General features: G+C 49.2%; 1 protein-coding gene across 1 annotated transcript in view; it reads left to right on the top strand.

Moving 5' to 3' along the window:
• The window catches only part of LOC138957289 (neurofascin-like), a 43,052-nt gene that overhangs the window by 3,361 nt on the left and 17,130 nt on the right, over positions 1 to 22,561 (top strand). Inside the window, exon 2 of the mRNA XM_070328424.1 lies at positions 77 to 358. Coding sequence (XP_070184525.1) covers positions 77 to 358 — 282 coding nt within the window. The remainder of the gene's footprint in view (positions 1 to 76; positions 359 to 22,561) is intronic.

Genomic DNA, 22,561 nt, shown 5'->3' with positions numbered 1-22,561 from the left:
CTGTTTGTCGATTTCTTACGTGAGCCTTGATGGCTTCGCCTCTTGTTCATTCATTAATTGATTGATTTGTTCCCAGAGCACCTCATCGTGGCTGCACAACCCACCAACATCACAGTGACGGAGGGACAACACCTACAACTGGAGTGTCGCTTTGAGAACAAACCGCCCCCCGCCATTACGTGGTACCACGTGGCGCCCAATGGCACGCGGACGGAAGTGACGTCAGGAGTGGTGCAGATTGGCGGGCACTCCGTACTGGAAAGGGCGAGAACGCAGGTGACGGACAAGGGGACGTATGTCTGTGAGGGGACCAATGGGGTGGAGACAACTTCCTTGCTGGAAATTGTCGAGGTCTTGTGTGAGTATGACTGTGTTCCTCTATTATACAAATCAAATTAAATCGATTTTTATTGTATGAGGGATGTGGCACAAGCATTACAAACGATTGTATTTCCAACCACCCCTCGCCCAGAGAGGGACTACTCTAATTACATTTATACACGGACATTCACAAACAACAACAACAACAGCCACAACAACAACACTGCGCGCGAAAGATAATGGGTACTATCCATCATAACAATACATGTACTACGTTGAAAGCCCCTGGAGCAATTTTTTTATTAGTGCTTTTGTGAACAAGAAACAATTAACAAGTGGCTCTATCCCATCTTTCCCCCTTTCCGCGTCGCGATATAACCTTCGTGGTTGAAAACGACGTTAAACACCAAATAAAGAAAGAAATGTAAATGTTTCGTTGTGTCTACAATTAACCGTTTTAAAAATAATCTTTCCTTGTTTATGACTAACCCGTATGAGTTATGTTCAGTAAAGGCCTGACTCTGGTATCTGTGGGTTGTGCGGTGTCAGTCGTTGCTCTGTCAGTGGTTCTTCTTCCTGTTATCTGTGGGTTGTGCAGTGTCAGTCGTTGCTCTGTCAGTGGTCCTTCTTTCTGTTATCTGTGGGTTGTGCAGTGTCAGTCGTTGCTCTGTCAGTGGTCCTTCTTTCTGTTATCTGTGGGTTGTGCGGTGTCAGTCGTTGCTCTGTCAGTGGTCCTTCTTCCTGTTATCTGTGGGTTGTGCAGTGTCAGTCGTTGCTCTGTCAGTGGTCCTTCTTCCTGTTATCTGTGGGTTGTGCAGTGTCAGTCGTTGCTCTGTCAGTGGTTCTTCTTCCTGTTATCTGTGGGTTGTGCGGTGTCAGTCGTTGCTCTGTCAGGGGTCCTTCTCTCTGTTATCTGTGGGTTGTGCAGTGTCAGTCGTTGCTCTGTCAGTGGTTCTTCTTCCTGTTATCTGTGGGTTGTGCAGTGTCAGTCGTTGCTCTGTCAGAGGTTCTTCTTTCTGTTATCTGTGGGTTGTGCAGTGTCAGTCGTTGCTCTGTCAGTGGTTCTTCTTTCTGTTATCTGTGGGTTGTGCAGTGTCAGTCGTTGCTCTGTCAGAGGTTCTTCTTTCTGTTATCTGTGGGTTGTGCAGTGTCAGTCGTTGCTCTGTCAGAGGTTCTTCTTTCTGTTATCTGTGGGTTGTGCAGTGTCAGTCGTTGCTCTGTCAGAGGTTCTTCTTTCTGTTATCTGTGGGTTGTGCAGTGTCAGTCGTTGCTCTGTCAGGGGTTCTTCTTTCTGTTATCTGTGGGTTGTGTAGTGTCAGTCGTTGCTCTGGCAGTGGTTCTTCTTTCTGTTATCTGTGGGTTGTGCTGTGTCAGTCGTTGCTCTGTCAGTGGTCCTTCTTCCTGTTATCTGTGGGTTGTGCAGTGTCAGTCGTTGCTCTGGCAGTGGTTCTTCTTTCTGTTATCTGTGGGTTGTGCGGTGTCAGTCGTTGCTCTGTCAGTGGTTCTTCTCTCTGTTATCTGTGGGTTGTGCGGTGTCAGTCGTTGCTCTGTCAGTGGTCCTTCTTCCTGTTATCTGTGGGTTGTGCGGTGTCAGTCGTTGCTCTGTCAGTGGTCCTTCTTTCTGTTATCTGTGGGTTGTGCGGTGTCAGTCGTTGCTCTGTCAGTGGTTCTTCTTTCTGTTATCTGTGGGTTGTGCGGTGTCAGTCGTTGCTCTGTCAGTGGTTCTTCTCTCTGTTATCTGTGGGTTGTGCGGTGTCAGTCGTTGCTCTGTCAGTGGTCCTTCTTCCTGTTATCTGTGGGTTGTGCGGTGTCAGTCGTTGCTCTGTCAGTGGTCCTTCTTTCTGTTATCTGTGGGTTGTGCGGTGTCAGTCGTTGCTCTGTCAGTGGTCCTTCTTTCTGTTATCTGTGGGTTGTGCGGTGTCAGTCGTTGCTCTGTCAGTGGTTCTTCTCTCTGTTATCTGTGGGTTGTGCGGTGTCAGTCGTTGCTCTGTCAGTGGTCCTTCTTCCTGTTATCTGTGGGTTGTGCGGTGTCAGTCGTTGCTCTGTCAGTGGTCCTTCTTTCTGTTATCTGTGGGTTGTGCGGTGTCAGTCGTTGCTCTGTCAGTGGTCCTTCTCTCTGTTATCTGTGGGTTGTGCAGTGTCAGTCGTTGCTCTGTCAGTGGTTCTTCTTCCTGTTATCTGTGGGTTGTGCGGTGTCAGTCGTTGCTCTGTCAGTGGTTCTTCTTCCTGTTATCTGTGGGTTGTGCGGTGTCAGTCGTTGCTCTGTCAGTGGTTGTTCTTTCTGTTATCTGTGGGTTGTGCGGTGTCAGTCGTTGCTCTGTCAGTGGTTGTTCTTTCTGTTATCTGTGGGTTGTGCAGTGTCAGTCGTTGCTCTGTCAGTGGTTTTTCTTTCTGTTATCTGTGGGTTGTGCAGTGTCAGTCGTTGCTCTGTCAGTGGTTCTTCTTCCTGTTATCTGTGGGTTGTGCGGTGTCAGTCGTTGCTCTGTCAGTGGTTGTTCTTTCTGTTATCTGTGGGTTGTGCAGTGTCAGTCGTTGCTCTGTCAGTGGTCCTTCTTCCTGTTATCTGTGGGTTGTACGGTGTCAGTCGTTGCTCTGTCAGTGGTTGTTCTTTCTGTTATCTGTGGGTTGTGCAGTGTCAGTCGTTGCTCTGTCAGTGGTTCTTCTCTCTGTTATCTGTGGGTTGTGCAGTGTCAGTCGTTGCTCTGTCAGTGGTTCTTCTTTCTGTTATCTGTGGGTTGTGCAGTGTCAGTCGTTGCTCTGTCAGTGGTTCTTCTCTCTGTTATCTGTGGGTTGTGCAGTGTCAGTCGTTGCTCTGTCAGTGGTTCTTCTCTCTGTTATCTGTGGGTTGTGCAGTGTCAGTCGTTGCTCTGTCAGTGGTTCTTCTTTCTGTTATCTGTGGGTTGTGCAGTGTCAGTCGTTGCTCTGTCAGTGGTTCTTCTTCCTGTTATCTGTGGGTTGTGCAGTGTCAGTCGTTGCTCTGTCAGTGGTTCTTCTTTCTGTTATCTGTGGGTTGTGCAGTGTCAGTCGTTGCTCTGTCAGTGGTTCTTCTCTCTGTTATCTGTGGGTTGTGCAGTGTCAGTCGTTGCTCTGTCAGTGGTTCTTCTCTCTGTTATCTGTGGGTTGTGCAGTGTCAGTCGTTGCTCTGTCAGTGGTTCTTCTCTCTGTTATCTGTGGGTTGTGCAGTGTCAGTCGTTGCTCTGTCAGTGGTTCTTCTCTCTGTTATCTGTGGGTTGTGCAGTGTCAGTCGTTGCTCTGTCAGTGGTTCTTCTTCCTGTTATCTGTGGGTTGTGCAGTGTCAGTCGTTGCTCTGTCAGTGGTTCTTCTTCCTGTTATCTGTGGGTTGTGCGGTGTCAGTCGTTGCTCTGTCAGTGGTTCTTCTTTCTGTTATCTGTGGGTTGTGCAGTGTCAGTCGTTGCTCTGTCAGTGGTTCTTCTTCCTGTTATCTGTGGGTTGTGCGGTGTCAGTCGTTGGTCTGTCAGTGGTTCTTCTTCCTGTTATCTGTGGGTTGTGCGGTGTCAGTCGTTGTTCTGTCAGTGGTTGTTCTTTCTGTTATCTGTGGGTTGTGCGGTGTCAGTCGTTGCTCTGTCAGTGGTTGTTCTTTCTGTTATCTGTGGGTTGTGCGGTGTCAGTCGTTGCTCTGTCAGTGGTTTTTCTTTCTGTTATCTGTGGGTTGTGCAGTGTCAGTCGTTGCTCTGTCAGTGGTTCTTCTTCCTGTTATCTGTGGGTTGTGCGGTGTCAGTCGTTGCTCTGTCAGTGGTTGTTCTTTCTGTTATATGTGGGTTGTGCAGTGTCAGTCGTTGCTCTGTCAGTGGTCCTTCTTCCTGTTATCTGTGGGTTGTGCGGTGTCAGTCGTTGCTCTGTCAGTGGTTGTTCTTTCTGTTATCTGTGGGTTGTGCAGTGTCAGTCGTTGCTCTGTCAGTGGTTCTTCTCTCTGTTATCTGTGGGTTGTGCAGTGTCAGTCGTTGCTCTGTCAGTGGTTCTTCTTCCTGTTATCTGTGGGTTGTGCGGTGTCAGTCGTTGCTCTGTCAGTGGTTCTTCTCTCTGTTATCTGTGGGTTGTGCAGTGTCAGTCGTTGCTCTGTCAGTGGTTCTTCTCTCTGTTATCTGTGGGTTGTGCAGTGTCAGTCGTTGCTCTGTCAGTGGTTCTTCTCTCTGTTATCTGTGGGTTGTGCGGTGTCAGTCGTTGCTCTGTCAGTGGTTCTTCTCTCTGTTATCTGTGGGTTGTGCAGTGTCAGTCGTTGCTCTGTCAGTGGTTCTTCTCTCTGTTATCTGTGGGTTGTGCAGTGTCAGTCGTTGCTCTGTCAGTGGTTCTTCTCTCTGTTATCTGTGGGTTGTGCGGTGTCAGTCGTTGCTCTGTCAGTGGTTCTTCTCTCTGTTATCTGTGGGTTGTGCAGTGTCAGTCGTTGCTCTGTCAGTGGTTCTTCTTTCTGTTATCTGTGGGTTGTGCAGTGTCAGTCGTTGCTCTGTCAGTGGTTCTTCTCTCTGTTATCTGTGGGTTGTGCAGTGTCAGTCGTTGCTCTGTCAGTGGTTCTTCTCTCTGTTATCTGTGGGTTGTGCGGTGTCAGTCGTTGCTCTGTCAGTGGTTCTTCTCTCTGTTATCTGTGGGTTGTGCAGTGTCAGTCGTTGCTCTGTCAGTGGTTCTTCTCTCTGTTATCTGTGGGTTGTGCAGTGTCAGTCGTTGCTCTGTCAGTGGTTCTTCTCTCTGTTATCTGTGGGTTGTGCAGTGTCAGTCGTTGCTCTGTCAGTGGTTCTTCTTTCTGTTATCTGTGGGTTGTGCAGTGTCAGTCGTTGCTCTGTCAGTGGTTCTTCTCTCTGTTATCTGTGGGTTGTGCAGTGTCAGTCGTTGCTCTGTCAGTGGTTCTTCTCTCTGTTATCTGTGGGTTGTGCGGTGTCAGTCGTTGCTCTGTCAGTGGTTCTTCTTCCTGTTATCTGTGGGTTGTGCAGTGTCAGTCGTTGCTCTGTCAGTGGTTCTTCTCTCTGTTATCTGTGGGTTGTGCAGTGTCAGTCGTTGCTCTGTCAGTGGTTCTTCTTTCTGTTATCTGTGGGTTGTGCAGTGTCAGTCGTTGCTCTGTCAGTGGTTCTTCTTTCTGTTATCTGTGGGTTGTGCAGTGTCAGTCGTTGCTCTGTCAGTGGTTCTTCTCTCTGTTATCTGTGGGTTGTGCAGTGTCAGTCGTTGCTCTGTCAGTGGTTCTTCTCTCTGTTATCTGTGGGTTGTGCAGTGTCAGTCGTTGCTCTGTCAGTGGTTCTTCTCTCTGTTATCTGTGGGTTGTGCAGTGTCAGTCGTTGCTCTGTCAGTGGTTCTTCTCTCTGTTATCTGTGGGTTGTGCAGTGTCAGTCGTTGCTCTGTCAGTGGTTCTTCTCTCTGTTATCTGTGGGTTGTGCAGTGTCAGTCGTTGCTCTGTCAGTGGTTCTTCTTTCTGTTATCTGTGGGTTGTGCAGTGTCAGTCGTTGCTCTGTCAGTGGTTCTTCTTTCTGTTATCTGTGGGTTGTGCAGTGTCAGTCGTTGCTCTGTCAGTGGTTCTTCTTTCTGTTATCTGTGGGTTGTGCAGTGTCAGTCGTTGCTCTGTCAGTGGTTCTTCTTTCTGTTATCTGTGGGTTGTGCAGTGTCAGTCGTTGCTCTGTCAGTGGTTCTTCTTTCTGTTATCTGTGGGTTGTGCAGTGTCAGTCGTTGCTCTGTCAGTGGTTCTTCTTTCTGTTATCTGTGGGTTGTGCAGTGTCAGTCGTTGCTCTGTCAGTGGTCCTTCTTTCTGTTATCTGTGGGTTGTGCGGTGTCAGTCGTTGCTCTGTCAGTGGTTCTTCTTTCTGTTATCTGTGGGTTGTGCAGTGTCAGTCGTTGCTCTGTCAGTGGTCCTTCTTTCTGTTATCTGTGGGTTGTGCAGTGTCAGTCGTTGCTCTGTCAGTGGTTCTTCTTCCTGTTATCTGTGGGTTGTGCGGTGTCAGTCGTTGCTCTGTCAGTGGTCCTTCTTTCTGTTATCTGTGGGTTGTGCAGTGTCAGTCGTTGCTCTGTCAGTGGTTCTTCTTTCTGTTATCTGTGGGTTGTGCGGTGTCAGTCGTTGCTCTGTCAGTGGTTGTTCTTCCTGTTATCTGTGGGTTGTGCAGTGTCAGTCGTTGCTCTGTCAGTGGTTCTTCTTTCTGTTATCTGTGGGTTGTGCAGTGTCAGTCGTTGCTCTGTCAGTGGTTCTTCTTCCTGTTATCTGTGGGTTGTGCGGTGTCAGTCGTTGCTCTGTCAGTGGTTGTTCTTTCTGTTATCTGTGGGTTGTGTAGTGTCAGTCGTTGCTCTGTCAGTGGTTCTTCTTCCTGTTATCTGTGGGTTGTGCGGTGTCAGTCGTTGCTCTGTCAGTGGTTGTTCTTCCTGTTATCTGTGGGTTGTGCAGTGTCAGTCGTTGCTCTGTCAGTGGTTCTTCTTTCTGTTATCTGTGGGTTGTGCGGTGTCAGTCGTTGCTCTGTCAGTGGTTGTTCTTCCTGTTATCTGTGGGTTGTGCAGTGTCAGTCGTTGCTCTGTCAGTGGTCCTTCTTCCTGTTATCTGTGGGTTGTGCAGTGTCAGTCGTTGCTCTGTCAGTGGTTCTTCTTCCTGTTATCTGTGGGTTGTGCAGTGTCAGTCGTTGCTCTGTCAGTGGTCCTTCTTTCTGTTATCTGTGGGTTGTGTAGTGTCAGTCGTTGCTCTGTCAGTGGTCCTTCTTCCTGTTATCTGTGGGTTGTGCAGTGTCAGTCGTTGCTCTGTCAGTGGTTCTTCTTCCTGTTATCTGTGGGTTGTGCAGTGTCAGTCGTTGCTCTGTCAGTGGTCCTTCTTTCTGTTATCTGTGGGTTGTGCGGTGTCAGTCGTTGCTCTGGCAGTGGTTCTTCTTTCTGTTATCTGTGGGTTGTGCAGTGTCAGTCGTTGCTCTGTCAGTGGTTCTTCTTCCTGTTATCTGTGGGTTGTGCGGTGTCAGTCGTTGCTCTGGCAGTGGTTCTTCTTTCTGTTATATGTGGGTTGTGCGGTGTCAGTCGTTGCTCTGGCAGTGGTTCTTCTTTCTGTTATCTGTGGGTTGTGCAGTGTCAGTCGTTGCTCTGTCAGTGGTTGTTCTTCCTGTTATCTGTGGGTTGTGCGGTGTCAGTCGTTGCTCTGGCAGTGGTTCTTCTTTCTGTTATATGTGGGTTGTGCGGTGTCAGTCGTTGCTCTGGCAGTGGTTCTTCTTTCTGTTATCTGTGGGTTGTGCAGTGTCAGTCGTTGCTCTGGCAGTGGTTCTTCTTCCTGTTATCTGTGGGTTGTGCAGTGTCAGTCGTTGCTCTGCCAGTGGTTGTTCTTCCTGTTATCTGTGGGTTGTGCGGTGTCAGTCGTTGCTCTGTCAGTGGTCCTTCTTCCTGTTATCTGTGGGTTGTGCGGTGTCAGTCGTTGCTCTGTCAGTGGTTGTTCTTCCTGTTATCTGTGGGTTGTGCGGTGTCAGTCGTTGCTCTGGCAGTGGTTGTTCTTCCTGTTATCTGTGGGTTGTGCGGTGTCAGTCGTTGCTCTGTCAGTGGTTGTTCTTCCTGTTATCTGTGGGTTGTGCGGTGTCAGTCGTTGCTCTGTCAGTGGTTGTTCTTCCTGTTATCTGTGGGTTGTGCGGTGTCAGTCGTTGCTCTGTCAGTGGTTGTTCTTCCTGTTATCTGTGGGTTGTGCGGTGTCAGTCGTTGCTCTGGCAGTGGTTGTTCTTCCTGTTATCTGTGGGTTGTGCGGTGTCAGTCGTTGCTCTGTCAGTGGTTGTTCTTCCTGTTATCTGTGGGTTGTGCGGTGTCAGTCGTTGCTCTGTCAGTGGTTGTTCTTCCTGTTATCTGTGGGTTGTGCGGTGTCAGTCGTTGCTCTGGCAGTGGTTCTTCTTTCTGTTATATGTGGGTTGTGCGGTGTCAGTCGTTGCTCTGGCAGTGGTTCTTCTTTCTGTTATCTGTGGGTTGTGCAGTGTCAGTCGTTGCTCTGGCAGTGGTTCTTCTTCCTGTTATCTGTGGGTTGTGCAGTGTCAGTCGTTGCTCTGTCAGTGGTTGTTCTTCCTGTTATCTGTGGGTTGTGCGGTGTCAGTCGTTGCTCTGTCAGTGGTTGTTCTTCCTGTTATCTGTGGGTTGTGCAGTGTCAGTCGTTGCTCTGTCAGTGGTTCTTCTTCCTGTTATCTGTGGGTTGTGCAGTGTCAGTCGTTGCTCTGTCAGTGGTTCTTCTTCCTGTTATCTGTGGGTTGTGCAGTGTCAGTCGTTGCTCTGTCAGTGGTTGTTCTTCCTGTTATCTGTGGGTTGTGCAGTGTCAGTCGTTGCTCTGTCAGTGGTTCTTCTTTCTGTTATCTGTGGGTTGTGCAGTGTCAGTCGTTGCTCTGTCAGTGGTCCTTCTTTCTGTTATCTGTGGGTTGTGCAGTGTCAGTCGTTGCTCTGTCAGTGGTTCTTCTTCCTGTTATCTGTGGGTTGTGCAGTGTCAGTCGTTGCTCTGTCAGTGGTCCTTCTTTCTGTTATCTGTGGGTTGTGCGGTGTCAGTCGTTGCTCTGTCAGTGGTTCTTCTTCCTGTTATCTGTGGGTTGTGCGGTGTCAGTCGTTGCTCTGGCAGTGGTTCTTCTTTCTGTTATATGTGGGTTGTGCGGTGTCAGTCGTTGCTCTGTCAGTGGTTCTTCTTTCTGTTATCTGTGGGTTGTGCGGTGTCAGTCGTTGCTCTGGCAGTGGTTCTTCTTTCTGTTATCTGTGGGTTGTGCAGTGTCAGTCGTTGCTCTGTCAGTGGTTCTTCTTCCTGTTATCTGTGGGTTGTGCAGTGTCAGTCGTTGCTCTGTCAGTGGTTGTTCTTCCTGTTATCTGTGGGTTGTGCGGTGTCAGTCGTTGCTCTGTCAGTGGTCCTTCTTCCTGTTATCTGTGGGTTGTGCGGTGTCAGTCGTTGCTCTGTCAGTGGTCCTTCTTTCTGTTATCTGTGGGTTGTGCGGTGTCAGTCGTTGCTCTGTCAGTGGTCCTTCTTTCTGTTATCTGTGGGTTGTGCGGTGTCAGTCGTTGCTCTGTCAGTGGTTCTTCTCTCTGTTATCTGTGGGTTGTGCGGTGTCAGTCGTTGGTCTGTCAGTGGTTCTTCTTTCTGTTATCTGTGGGTTGTGCGGTGTCAGTCGTTGCTCTGTCAGTGGTCCTTCTTTCTGTTATCTGTGGGTTGTGCGGTGTCAGTCGTTGCTCTGTCAGTGGTCCTTCTCTCTGTTATCTGTGGGTTGTGCAGTGTCAGTCGTTGCTCTGTCAGTGGTTCTTCTTCCTGTTATCTGTGGGTTGTGCGGTGTCAGTCGTTGCTCTGTCAGTGGTTCTTCTTCCTGTTATCTGTGGGTTGTGCGGTGTCAGTCGTTGCTCTGTCAGTGGTTGTTCTTTCTGTTATCTGTGGGTTGTGCGGTGTCAGTCGTTGTTCTGTCAGTGGTTGTTCTTTCTGTTATCTGTGGGTTGTGCAGTGTCAGTCGTTGCTCTGTCAGTGGTTTTTCTTTCTGTTATCTGTGGGTTGTGCAGTGTCAGTCGTTGCTCTGTCAGTGGTTCTTCTTCCTGTTATCTGTGGGTTGTGCGGTGTCAGTCGTTGTTCTGTCAGTGGTTGTTCTTTCTGTTATCTGTGGGTTGTGCGGTGTCAGTCGTTGCTCTGTCAGTGGTCCTTCTTTCTGTTATCTGTGGGTTGTGCGGTGTCAGTCGTTGCTCTGTCAGTGGTTGTTCTTTCTGTTATCTGTGGGTTGTGCAGTGTCAGTCGTTGCTCTGTCAGTGGTTCTCTTTGTTATCTGTGGGTTGTGCGGTGTCAGTCGTTGCTCTGTCAGTGGTTCTTCTCTCTGTTATCTGTGGGTTGTGCAGTGTCAGTCGTTGCTCTGTCAGTGGTTCTTCTTTCTGTTATCTGTGGGTTGTGCAGTGTCAGTCGTTGCTCTGTCAGTGGTTCTTCTCTCTGTTATCTGTGGGTTGTGCAGTGTCAGTCGTTGCTCTGTCAGTGGTTCTCTTTGTTATCTGTGGGTTGTGCGGTGTCAGTCGTTGCTCTGTCAGTGGTTCTTCTCTCTGTTATCTGTGGGTTGTGCAGTGTCAGTCGTTGCTCTGTCAGTGGTTCTTCTCTCTGTTATCTGTGGGTTGTGCAGTGTCAGTCGTTGCTCTGTCAGTGGTTCTTCTCTCTGTTATCTGTGGGTTGTGCAGTGTCAGTCGTTGCTCTGTCAGTGGTTCTTCTTTCTGTTATCTGTGGGTTGTGCAGTGTCAGTCGTTGCTCTGTCAGTGGTTCTTCTCTCTGTTATCTGTGGGTTGTGCAGTGTCAGTCGTTGCTCTGTCAGTGGTTCTTCTCTCTGTTATCTGTGGGTTGTGCGGTGTCAGTCGTTGCTCTGTCAGTGGTTCTTCTTCCTGTTATCTGTGGGTTGTGCAGTGTCAGTCGTTGCTCTGTCAGTGGTTCTTCTCTCTGTTATCTGTGGGTTGTGCAGTGTCAGTCGTTGCTCTGTCAGTGGTTCTTCTTTCTGTTATCTGTGGGTTGTGCAGTGTCAGTCGTTGCTCTGTCAGTGGTTCTTCTTTCTGTTATCTGTGGGTTGTGCAGTGTCAGTCGTTGCTCTGGCAGTGGTTCTTCTCTCTGTTATCTGTGGGTTGTGCAGTGTCAGTCGTTGCTCTGTCAGTGGTTCTTCTTTCTGTTATCTGTGGGTTGTGCAGTGTCAGTCGTTGCTCTGTCAGTGGTTCTTCTCTCTGTTATCTGTGGGTTGTGCAGTGTCAGTCGTTGCTCTGTCAGTGGTTCTTCTCTCTGTTATCTGTGGGTTGTGCAGTGTCAGTCGTTGCTCTGTCAGTGGTTCTTCTCTCTGTTATCTGTGGGTTGTGCAGTGTCAGTCGTTGCTCTGTCAGTGGTTCTTCTTTCTGTTATCTGTGGGTTGTGCAGTGTCAGTCGTTGCTCTGTCAGTGGTTCTTCTTTCTGTTATCTGTGGGTTGTGCAGTGTCAGTCGTTGCTCTGTCAGTGGTTCTTCTTTCTGTTATCTGTGGGTTGTGCAGTGTCAGTCGTTGCTCTGTCAGTGGTTCTTCTTTCTGTTATCTGTGGGTTGTGCAGTGTCAGTCGTTGCTCTGTCAGTGGTTCTTCTTTTTGTTATCTGTGGGTTGTGCAGTGTCAGTCGTTGCTCTGTCAGTGGTTCTTCTTTCTGTTATCTGTGGGTTGTGCAGTGTCAGTCGTTGCTCTGTCAGTGGTCCTTCTTTCTGTTATCTGTGGGTTGTGCGGTGTCAGTCGTTGCTCTGTCAGTGGTTCTTCTTTCTGTTATCTGTGGGTTGTGCGGTGTCAGTCGTTGCTCTGTCAGTGGTTGTTCTTCCTGTTATCTGTGGGTTGTGCAGTGTCAGTCGTTGCTCTGTCAGTGGTTCTTCTTTCTGTTATCTGTGGGTTGTGCAGTGTCAGTCGTTGCTCTGTCAGTGGTTGTTCTTCCTGTTATCTGTGGGTTGTGCGGTGTCAGTCGTTGCTCTGTCAGTGGTTGTTCTTTCTGTTATCTGTGGGTTGTGTAGTGTCAGTCGTTGCTCTGTCAGTGGTTCTTCTTCCTGTTATCTGTGGGTTGTGCGGTGTCAGTCGTTGCTCTGTCAGTGGTTGTTCTTCCTGTTATCTGTGGGTTGTGCAGTGTCAGTCGTTGCTCTGTCAGTGGTTCTTCTTTCTGTTATCTGTGGGTTGTGCGGTGTCAGTCGTTGCTCTGTCAGTGGTTGTTCTTCCTGTTATCTGTGGGTTGTGCAGTGTCAGTCGTTGCTCTGTCAGTGGTCCTTCTTCCTGTTATCTGTGGGTTGTGCAGTGTCAGTCGTTGCTCTGTCAGTGGTTCTTCTTCCTGTTATCTGTGGGTTGTGCAGTGTCAGTCGTTGCTCTGTCAGTGGTCCTTCTTTCTGTTATCTGTGGGTTGTGTAGTGTCAGTCGTTGCTCTGTCAGTGGTCCTTCTTCCTGTTATCTGTGGGTTGTGCAGTGTCAGTCGTTGCTCTGTCAGTGGTTCTTCTTCCTGTTATCTGTGGGTTGTGCAGTGTCAGTCGTTGCTCTGTCAGTGGTCCTTCTTTCTGTTATCTGTGGGTTGTGCGGTGTCAGTCGTTGCTCTGGCAGTGGTTCTTCTTTCTGTTATCTGTGGGTTGTGCAGTGTCAGTCGTTGCTCTGTCAGTGGTTCTTCTTCCTGTTATCTGTGGGTTGTGCGGTGTCAGTCGTTGCTCTGGCAGTGGTTCTTCTTTCTGTTATATGTGGGTTGTGCGGTGTCAGTCGTTGCTCTGGCAGTGGTTCTTCTTTCTGTTATCTGTGGGTTGTGCAGTGTCAGTCGTTGCTCTGTCAGTGGTTGTTCTTCCTGTTATCTGTGGGTTGTGCGGTGTCAGTCGTTGCTCTGGCAGTGGTTCTTCTTTCTGTTATATGTGGGTTGTGCGGTGTCAGTCGTTGCTCTGGCAGTGGTTCTTCTTTCTGTTATCTGTGGGTTGTGCAGTGTCAGTCGTTGCTCTGGCAGTGGTTCTTCTTCCTGTTATCTGTGGGTTGTGCAGTGTCAGTCGTTGCTCTGCCAGTGGTTGTTCTTCCTGTTATCTGTGGGTTGTGCGGTGTCAGTCGTTGCTCTGTCAGTGGTCCTTCTTCCTGTTATCTGTGGGTTGTGCGGTGTCAGTCGTTGCTCTGTCAGTGGTTCTTCTTCCTGTTATCTGTGGGTTGTGCGGTGTCAGTCGTTGCTCTGGCAGTGGTTGTTCTTCCTGTTATCTGTGGGTTGTGCGGTGTCAGTCGTTGCTCTGTCAGTGGTTGTTCTTCCTGTTATCTGTGGGTTGTGCGGTGTCAGTCGTTGCTCTGTCAGTGGTTGTTCTTCCTGTTATCTGTGGGTTGTGCGGTGTCAGTCGTTGCTCTGTCAGTGGTTGTTCTTCCTGTTATCTGTGGGTTGTGCGGTGTCAGTCGTTGCTCTGGCAGTGGTTGTTCTTCCTGTTATCTGTGGGTTGTGCGGTGTCAGTCGTTGCTCTGTCAGTGGTTGTTCTTCCTGTTATCTGTGGGTTGTGCGGTGTCAGTCGTTGCTCTGTCAGTGGTTGTTCTTCCTGTTATCTGTGGGTTGTGCGGTGTCAGTCGTTGCTCTGTCAGTGGTTCTTCTTTCTGTTATCTGTGGGTTGTGCGGTGTCAGTCGTTGCTCTGTCAGTGGTTCTTCTTTCTGTTATCTGTGGGTTGTGCAGTGTCAGTCGTTGCTCTGTCAGTGGTTCTTCTTCCTGTTATCTGTGGGTTGTGCAGTGTCAGTCGTTGCTCTGTCAGTGGTTGTTCTTCCTGTTATCTGTGGGTTGTGCGGTGTCAGTCGTTGCTCTGTCAGTGGTTGTTCTTCCTGTTATCTGTGGGTTGTGCAGTGTCAGTCGTTGCTCTGTCAGTGGTTCTTCTTCCTGTTATCTGTGGGTTGTGCAGTGTCAGTCGTTGCTCTGTCAGTGGTTCTTCTTCCTGTTATCTGTGGGTTGTGCAGTGTCAGTCGTTGCTCTGTCAGTGGTTGTTCTTCCTGTTATCTGTGGGTTGTGCAGTGTCAGTCGTTGCTCTGTCAGTGGTTCTTCTTTCTGTTATCTGTGGGTTGTGCAGTGTCAGTCGTTGCTCTGTCAGTGGTCCTTCTTTCTGTTATCTGTGGGTTGTGCAGTGTCAGTCGTTGCTCTGTCAGTGGTTCTTCTTCCTGTTATCTGTGGGTTGTGCAGTGTCAGTCGTTGCTCTGTCAGTGGTCCTTCTTTCTGTTATCTGTGGGTTGTGCGGTGTCAGTCGTTGCTCTGTCAGTGGTTCTTCTTCCTGTTATCTGTGGGTTGTGCGGTGTCAGTCGTTGCTCTGGCAGTGGTTCTTCTTTCTGTTATCTGTGGGTTGTGCGGTGTCAGTCGTTGCTCTGTCAGTGGTTCTTCTTTCTGTTATCTGTGGGTTGTGCGGTGTCAGTCGTTGCTCTGGCAGTGGTTCTTCTTTCTGTTATCTGTGGGTTGTGCAGTGTCAGTCGTTGCTCTGGCAGTGGTTCTTCTTCCTGTTATCTGTGGGTTGTGCAGTGTCAGTCGTTGCTCTGTCAGTGGTTGTTCTTCCTGTTATCTGTGGGTTGTGCGGTGTCAGTCGTTGCTCTGTCAGTGGTCCTTCTTCCTGTTATCTGTGGGTTGTGCGGTGTCAGTCGTTGCTCTGTCAGTGGTCCTTCTTTCTGTTATCTGTGGGTTGTGCGGTGTCAGTCGTTGCTCTGTCAGTGGTCCTTCTTTCTGTTATCTGTGGGTTGTGCGGTGTCAGTCGTTGCTCTGTCAGTGGTTCTTCTCTCTGTTATCTGTGGGTTGTGCGGTGTCAGTCGTTGCTCTGTCAGTGGTCCTTCTTCCTGTTATCTGTGGGTTGTGCGGTGTCAGTCGTTGCTCTGTCAGTGGTCCTTCTTTCTGTTATCTGTGGGTTGTGCGGTGTCAGTCGTTGCTCTGTCAGTGGTCCTTCTCTCTGTTATCTGTGGGTTGTGCAGTGTCAGTCGTTGCTCTGTCAGTGGTTCTTCTTCCTGTTATCTGTGGGTTGTGCGGTGTCAGTCGTTGCTCTGTCAGTGGTTCTTCTTTCTGTTATCTGTGGGTTGTGCGGTGTCAGTCGTTGCTCTGTCAGTGGTTGTTCTTTCTGTTATCTGTGGGTTGTGCGGTGTCAGTCGTTGTTCTGTCAGTGGTTGTTCTTTCTGTTATCTGTGGGTTGTGCAGTGTCAGTCGTTGCTCTGTCAGTGGTTTCTTCTTTCTGTTATCTGTGGGTTGTGCAGTGTCAGTCGTTGCTCTGTCAGTGGTTCTTCTTCCTGTTATCTGTGGGTTGTGCGGTGTCAGTCGTTGCTCTGTCAGTGGTTGTTCTTTCTGTTATCTGTGGGTTGTGCAGTGTCAGTCGTTGCTCTGTCAGTGGTCCTTCTTCCTGTTATCTGTGGGTTGTGCGGTGTCAGTCGTTGCTCTGTCAGTGGTTGTTCTTTCTGTTATCTGTGGGTTGTGCAGTGTCAGTCGTTGCTCTGTCAGTGGTTCTTCTCTCTGTTATCTGTGGGTTGTGCAGTGTCAGTCGTTGCTCTGTCAGTGGTTCTTCTTTCTGTTATCTGTGGGTTGTGCAGTGTCAGTCGTTGCTCTGTCAGTGGTTCTTCTCTCTGTTATCTGTGGGTTGTGCAGTGTCAGTCGTTGCTCTGTCAGTGGTTCTTCTCTCTGTTATCTGTGGGTTGTGCAGTGTCAGTCGTTGCTCTGTCAGTGGTTCTTCTTTCTGTTATCTGTGGGTTGTGCAGTGTCAGTCGTTGCTCTGTCAGTGGTTCTTCTTCCTGTTATCTGTGGGTTGTGCAGTGTCAGTCGTTGCTCTGTCAGTGGTTCTTCTTTCTGTTATCTGTGGGTTGTGCAGTGTCAGTCGTTGCTCTGTCAGTGGTTCTTCTTTCTGTTATCTGTGGGTTGTGCAGTGTCAGTCGTTGCTCTGTCAGTGGTTCTTCTCTCTGTTATCTGTGGGTTGTGCAGTGTCAGTCGTTGCTCTGTCAGTGGTTCTTCTCTCTGTTATCTGTGGGTTGTGCAGTGTCAGTCGTTGCTCTGTCAGTGGTTCTTCTCTCTGTTATCTGTGGGTTGTGCAGTGTCAGTCGTTGCTCTGTCAGTGGTTCTTCTCTCTGTTATCTGTGGGTTGTGCAGTGTCAGTCGTTGCTCTGTCAGTGGTTCTTCTTCCTGTTATCTGTGGGTTGTGCAGTGTCAGTCGTTGCTCTGTCAGTGGTTCTTCTTCCTGTTATCTGTGGGTTGTGCGGTGTCAGTCGTTGCTCTGTCAGTGGTTCTTCTTTCTGTTATCTGTGGGTTGTGCAGTGTCAGTCGTTGCTCTGTCAGTGGTTCTTCTTCCTGTTATCTGTGGGTTGTGCGGTGTCAGTCGTTGCTCTGTCAGTGGTTCTTCTTCCTGTTATCTGTGGGTTGTGCGGTGTCAGTCGTTGCTCTGTCAGTGGTTGTTCTTTCTGTTATCTGTGGGTTGTGCGGTGTCAGTCGTTGCTCTGTCAGTGGTTGTTCTTTCTGTTATCTGTGGGTTGTGCAGTGTCAGTCGTTGCTCTGTCAGTGGTTTTTCTTTCTGTTATCTGTGGGTTGTGCAGTGTCAGTCGTTGCTCTGTCAGTGGTTCTTCTTCCTGTTATCTGTGGGTTGTGCGGTGTCAGTCGTTGCTCTGTCAGTGGTTGTTCTTTCTGTTATCTGTGGGTTGTGCAGTGTCAGTCGTTGCTCTGTCAGTGGTCCTTCTTCCTGTTATCTGTGGGTTGTGCGGTGTCAGTCGTTGCTCTGTCAGTGGTTGTTCTTTCTGTTATCTGTGGGTTGTGCAGTGTCAGTCGTTGCTCTGTCAGTGGTTCTTCTCTCTGTTATCTGTGGGTTGTGCAGTGTCAGTCGTTGCTCTGTCAGTGGTTCTTCTTCCTGTTATCTGTGGGTTGTGCGGTGTCAGTCGTTGCTCTGTCAGTGGTTCTTCTCTCTGTTATCTGTGGGTTGTGCAGTGTCAGTCGTTGCTCTGTCAGTGGTTCTTCTCTCTGTTATCTGTGGGTTGTGCAGTGTCAGTCGTTGCTCTGTCAGTGGTTCTTCTCTCTGTTATCTGTGGGTTGTGCGGTGTCAGTCGTTGCTCTGTCAGTGGTTCTTCTCTCTGTTATCTGTGGGTTGTGCAGTGTCAGTCGTTGCTCTGTCAGTGGTTCTTCTCTCTGTTATCTGTGGGTTGTGCAGTGTCAGTCGTTGCTCTGTCAGTGGTTCTTCTCTCTGTTATCTGTGGGTTGTGCGGTGTCAGTCGTTGCTCTGTCAGTGGTTCTTCTCTCTGTTATCTGTGGGTTGTGCAGTGTCAGTCGTTGCTCTGTCAGTGGTTCTTCTTTCTGTTATCTGTGGGTTGTGCAGTGTCAGTCGTTGCTCTGTCAGTGGTTCTTCTCTCTGTTATCTGTGGGTTGTGCGGTGTCAGTCGTTGCTCTGTCAGTGGTTCTTCTCTCTGTTATCTGTGGGTTGTGCGGTGTCAGTCGTTGGTCTGTCAGTGGTTCTTCTCTCTGTTATCTGTGGGTTGTGCAGTGTCAGTCGTTGCTCTGTCAGTGGTTCTTCTCTCTGTTATCTGTGGGTTGTGCAGTGTCAGTCGTTGCTCTGTCAGTGGTTCTTCTCTCTGTTATCTGTGGGTTGTGCAGTGTCAGTCGTTGCTCTGTCAGTGGTTCTTCTTTCTGTTATCTGTGGGTTGTGCAGTGTCAGTCGTTGCTCTGTCAGTGGTTCTTCTCTCTGTTATCTGTGGGTTGTGCGGTGTCAGTCGTTGCTCTGTCAGTGGTTCTTCTCTCTGTTATCTGTGGGTTGTGCGGTGTCAGTCGTTGGTCTGTCAGTGGTTCTTCTTTCTGTTATCTGTGGGTTGTGCAGTGTCAGTCGTTGCTCTGTCAGTGGTTCTTCTCTCTGTTATCTGTGGGTTGTGCAGTGTCAGTCGTTGCTCTGTCAGTGGTTCTTCTTTCTGTTATCTGTGGGTTGTGCAGTGTCAGTCGTTGCTCTGTCAGTGGTTCTTCTTTCTGTTATCTGTGGGTTGTGCAGTGTCAGTCGTTGCTCTGTCAGTGGTTCTTCTCTCTGTTATCTGTGGGTTGTGCAGTGTCAGTCGTTGCTCTGTCAGTGGTTCTTCTCTCTGTTATCTGTGGGTTGTGCAGTGTCAGTCGTTGCTCTGTCAGTGGTTCTTCTCTCTGTTATCTGTGGGTTGTGCAGTGTCAGTCGTTGCTCTGTCAGTGGTTCTTCTCTCTGTTATCTGTGGGTTGTGCAGTGTCAGTCGTTGCTCTGTCAGTGGTTCTTCTCTCTGTTATCTGTGGGTTGTGCAGTGTCAGTCGTTGCTCTGTCAGTGGTTCTTCTCTCTGTTATCTGTGGGTTGTGCGGTGTCAGTCGTTGCTCTGTCAGTGGTTCTTCTTTCTGTTATCTGTGGGTTGTGCAGTGTCAGTCGTTGCTCTGTCAGTGGTTCTTCTTCCTGTTATCTGTGGGTTGTGCAGTGTCAGTCGTTGCTCTGTCAGTGGTTCTTCTCTCTGTTATCTGTGGGTTGTGCAGTGTCAGTCGTTGCTCTGTCAGTGGTTCTTCTCTCTGTTATCTGTGGGTTGTGCGGTGTCAGTCGTTGCTCTGTCAGTGGTTCTTCTCTCTGTTATCTGTGGGTTGTGCAGTGTCAGTCGTTGCTCTGTCAGTGGTTCTTCTTTCTGTTATCTGTGGGTTGTGCAGTGTCAGTCGTTGCTCTGTCAGTGGTTCTTCTTTCTGTTATCTGTGGGTTGTGCAGTGTCAGTCGTTGCTCTGTCAGTGGTTCTTCTCTCTGTTATCTGTGGGTTGTGCAGTGTCAGTCGTTGCTCTGTCAGTGGTTCTTCTTTCTGTTATCTGTGGGTTGTGCAGTGTCAGTCGTTGCTCTGGCAGTGGTTCTTCTTTCTGTTATCTGTGGGTTGTGCAGTGTCAGTCGTTGCTCTGTCAGTGGTTCTTCTTTCTGTTATCTGTGGGTTGTGCAGTGTCAGTCGTTGCTCTGTCAGTGGTTCTTCTCTCTGTTATCTGTGGGTTGTGCGGTGTCAGTCGTTGGTCTGTCAGTGGTCCTTCTTTCTGTTATCTGTGGGTTGTGCAGTGTCAGTCGTTGCTCTGTCAGTGGTTCTTCTTTCTGTTATCTGTGGGTTGTGCAGTGTCAGTCGTTGCTCTGTCAGTGGTTCTTCTTCCTGTTATCTGTGGGTTGTGCAGTGTCAGTCGTTGCTCTGTCAGTGGTCCTTCTTTCTGTTATCTGTGGGTTGTGCGGTGTCAGTGGTTCTTCTTTCTGTTATCTGTGGGTTGTGCAGTGTCAGTCGTTGCTCTGTCAGTGGTTCTTCTTCCTGTTATCTGTGGGTTGTGCGGTGTCAGTCGTTGCTCTGTCAGTGGTTCTTCTTTCTGTTATCTGTGGGTTGTGCGGTGTCAGTGGTTCTTCTTTCTGTTATCTGTGGGTTGTGCAGTGTCAGTCGTTGCTCTGTCAGTGGTTCTTCTTCCTGTTATCTGTGGGTTGTGCGGTGTCAGTCGTTGCTCTGTCAGTGGTTCTTCTTTCTGTTATCTGTGGGTTGTGCGGTGTCAGTCGTTGCTCTGTCAGTGGTTCTTCTTTCTGTTATCTGTGGGTTGTGCAGTGTCAGTCGTTGCTCTGGCAGTGGTTCTTCTTCCTGTTATCTGTGGGTTGTGCAGTGTCAGTCGTTGCTCTGTCAGTGGTTGTTCTTCCTGTTATCTGTGGGTTGTGCGGTGTCAGTCGTTGCTCTGTCAGTGGTTGTTCTTCCTGTTATCTGTGGGTTGTGCGGTGTCAGTCGTTGCTCTGTCAGTGGTTGTTCTTCCTGTTATCTGTGGGTTGTGCGGTGTCAGTCGTTGCTCTGTCAGTGGTTGTTCTTCCTGTTATCTGTGGGTTGTGCGGTGTCAGTCGTTGCTCTGTCAGTGGTTGTTCTTCCTGTTATCTGTGGGTTGTGCGGTGTCAGTCGTTGCTCTGTCAGTGGTTGTTCTTCCTGTTATCTGTGGGTTGTGCGGTGTCAGTCGTTGCTCTGTCAGTGGTTCTTCTTTCTGTTATCTGTGGGTTGTGCGGTGTCAGTCGTTGCTCTGTCAGTGGTTCTTCTTTCTGTTATCTGTGGGTTGTGCAGTGTCAGTCGTTGCTCTGGCAGTGGTTCTTCTTCCTGTTATCTGTGGGTTGTGCAGTGTCAGTCGTTGCTCTGTCAGTGGTTGTTCTTTCTGTTATCTGTGGGTTGTGCGGTGTCAGTCGTTGCTCTGTCAGTGGTTCTTCTTCCTGTTATCTGTGGGTTGTGCAGTGTCAGTCGTTGCTCTGTCAGTGGTTCTTCTTCCTGTTATCTGTGGGTTGTGCAGTGTCAGTCGTTGCTCTGTCAGTGGTTCTTCTTCCTGTTATCTGTGGGTTGTGCAGTGTCAGTCGTTGCTCTGTCAGTGGTTCTTCTTCCTGTTATCTGTGGGTTGTGCAGTGTCAGTCGTTGCTCTGTCAGTGGTTCTTCTTTCTGTTATCTGTGGGTTGTGCAGTGTCAGTCGTTGCTCTGTCAGTGGTTCTTCTTTCTGTTATCTGTGGGTTGTGCAGTGTCAGTCGTTGCTCTGTCAGTGGTTCTTCTTCCTGTTATCTGTGGGTTGTGCAGTGTCAGTCGTTGCTCTGTCAGTGGTCCTTCTTTCTGTTATCTGTGGGTTGTGCGGTGTCAGTCGTTGCTCTGTCAGTGGTTCTTCTTCCTGTTATCTGTGGGTTGTGCGGTGTCAGTCGTTGCTCTGTCAGTGGTTCTTCTCTCTGTTATCTGTGGGTTGTGCAGTGTCAGTCGTTGCTCTGTCAGTGGTTCTTCTTCCTGTTATCTGTGGGTTGTGCGGTGTCAGTCGTTGCTCTGTCAGTGGTTCTTCTTCCTGTTATCTGTGGGTTGTGCGGTGTCAGTCGTTGCTCTGTCAGTGGTTCTTCTTTCTGTTATCTGTGGGTTGTGCAGTGTCAGTCGTTGCTCTGTCAGTGGTTCTTCTCTCTGTTATCTGTGGGTTGTGCAGTGTCAGTCGTTGCTCTGTCAGTGGTTCTTCTTTCTGTTATCTGTGGGTTGTGCAGTGTCAGTCGTTGCTCTGTCAGTGGTTCTTCTTTCTGTTATCTGTGGGTTGTGCAGTGTCAGTCGTTGCTCTGTCAGTGGTTCTTCTTTCTGTTATCTGTGGGTTGTGCAGTGTCAGTCGTTGCTCTGTCAGTGGTTCTTCTTTCTGTTATCTGTGGGTTGTGCAGTGTCAGTCGTTGCTCTGTCAGTGGTTCTTCTTTCTGTTATCTGTGGGTTGTGCAGTGTCAGTCGTTGCTCTGTCAGTGGTTCTTCTTTCTGTTATCTGTGGGTTGTGCAGTGTCAGTCGTTGCTCTGTCAGTGGTTCTTCTTTCTGTTATCTGTGGGTTGTGCAGTGTCAGTCGTTGCTCTGGCAGTGGTTCTTCTTTCTGTTATCTGTGGGTTGTGCAGTGTCAGTCGTTGCTCTGTCAGTGGTCTTCTTTCTGTTATCTGTGGGTTGTGCGGTGTCAGTCGTTGCTCTGTCAGTGGTTCTTCTTTCTGTTATCTGTGGGTTGTGCAGTGTCAGTCGTTGCTCTGTCAGTGGTCCTTCTTTCTGTTATCTGTGGGTTGTGCAGTGTCAGTCGTTGCTCTGTCAGTGGTTCTTCTTCCTGTTATCTGTGGGTTGTGCGGTGTCAGTCGTTGCTCTGTCAGTGGTTCTTCTTTCTGTTATCTGTGGGTTGTGCAGTGTCAGTCGTTGCTCTGTCAGTGGTTCTTCTTTCTGTTATCTGTGGGTTGTGCGGTGTCAGTCGTTGCTCTGTCAGTGGTTGTTCTTCCTGTTATCTGTGGGTTGTGCAGTGTCAGTCGTTGCTCTGTCAGTGGTTCTTCTTTCTGTTATCTGTGGGTTGTGCAGTGTCAGTCGTTGCTCTGTCAGTGGTTGTTCTTCCTGTTATCTGTGGGTTGTGCGGTGTCAGTCGTTGCTCTGTCAGTGGTTGTTCTTTCTGTTATCTGTGGGTTGTGCAGTGTCAGTCGTTGCTCTGTCAGTGGTTCTTCTTCCTGTTATCTGTGGGTTGTGCGGTGTCAGTCGTTGCTCTGTCAGTGGTTGTTCTTCCTGTTATCTGTGGGTTGTGCAGTGTCAGTCGTTGCTCTGTCAGTGGTTCTTCTTTCTGTTATCTGTGGGTTGTGCGGTGTCAGTCGTTGCTCTGTCAGTGGTTCTTCTTTCTGTTATCTGTGGGTTGTGCAGTGTCAGTCGTTGCTCTGTCAGTGGTCCTTCTTTCTGTTATCTGTGGGTTGTGCAGTGTCAGTCGTTGCTCTGTCAGTGGTTCTTCTTCCTGTTATCTGTGGGTTGTGCAGTGTCAGTCGTTGCTCTGTCAGTGGTCCTTCTTTCTGTTATCTGTGGGTTGTGCGGTGTCAGTCGTTGCTCTGTCAGTGGTTCTTCTTCCTGTTATCTGTGGGTTGTGCGGTGTCAGTCGTTGCTCTGGCAGTGGTTCTTCTTTCTGTTATCTGTGGGTTGTGCGGTGTCAGTCGTTGCTCTGGCAGTGGTTCTTCTTTCTGTTATCTGTGGGTTGTGCGGTGTCAGTCGTTGCTCTGGCAGTGGTTCTTCTTTCTGTTATCTGTGGGTTGTGCAGTGTCAGTCGTTGCTCTGGCAGTGGTTCTTCTTCCTGTTATCTGTGGGTTGTGCAGTGTCAGTCGTTGCTCTGTCAGTGGTTGTTCTTCCTGTTATCTGTGGGTTGTGCGGTGTCAGTCGTTGCTCTGTCAGTGGTCCTTCTTCCTGTTATCTGTGGGTTGTGCGGTGTCAGTCGTTGCTCTGTCAGTGGTCCTTCTTTCTGTTATCTGTGGGTTGTGCGGTGTCAGTCGTTGCTCTGTCAGTGGTCCTTCTTTCTGTTATCTGTGGGTTGTGCGGTGTCAGTCGTTGCTCTGTCAGTGGTTCTTCTCTCTGTTATCTGTGGGTTGTGCGGTGTCAGTC

This window comes from Littorina saxatilis, unplaced genomic scaffold (genome assembly GCF_037325665.1).
Source record: "Littorina saxatilis isolate snail1 unplaced genomic scaffold, US_GU_Lsax_2.0 scaffold_448, whole genome shotgun sequence".
Classification (NCBI taxonomy): domain Eukaryota; kingdom Metazoa; phylum Mollusca; class Gastropoda; order Littorinimorpha; family Littorinidae; genus Littorina; species Littorina saxatilis.
This window is presented reverse-complemented; position numbering and strand designations above follow the sequence as displayed.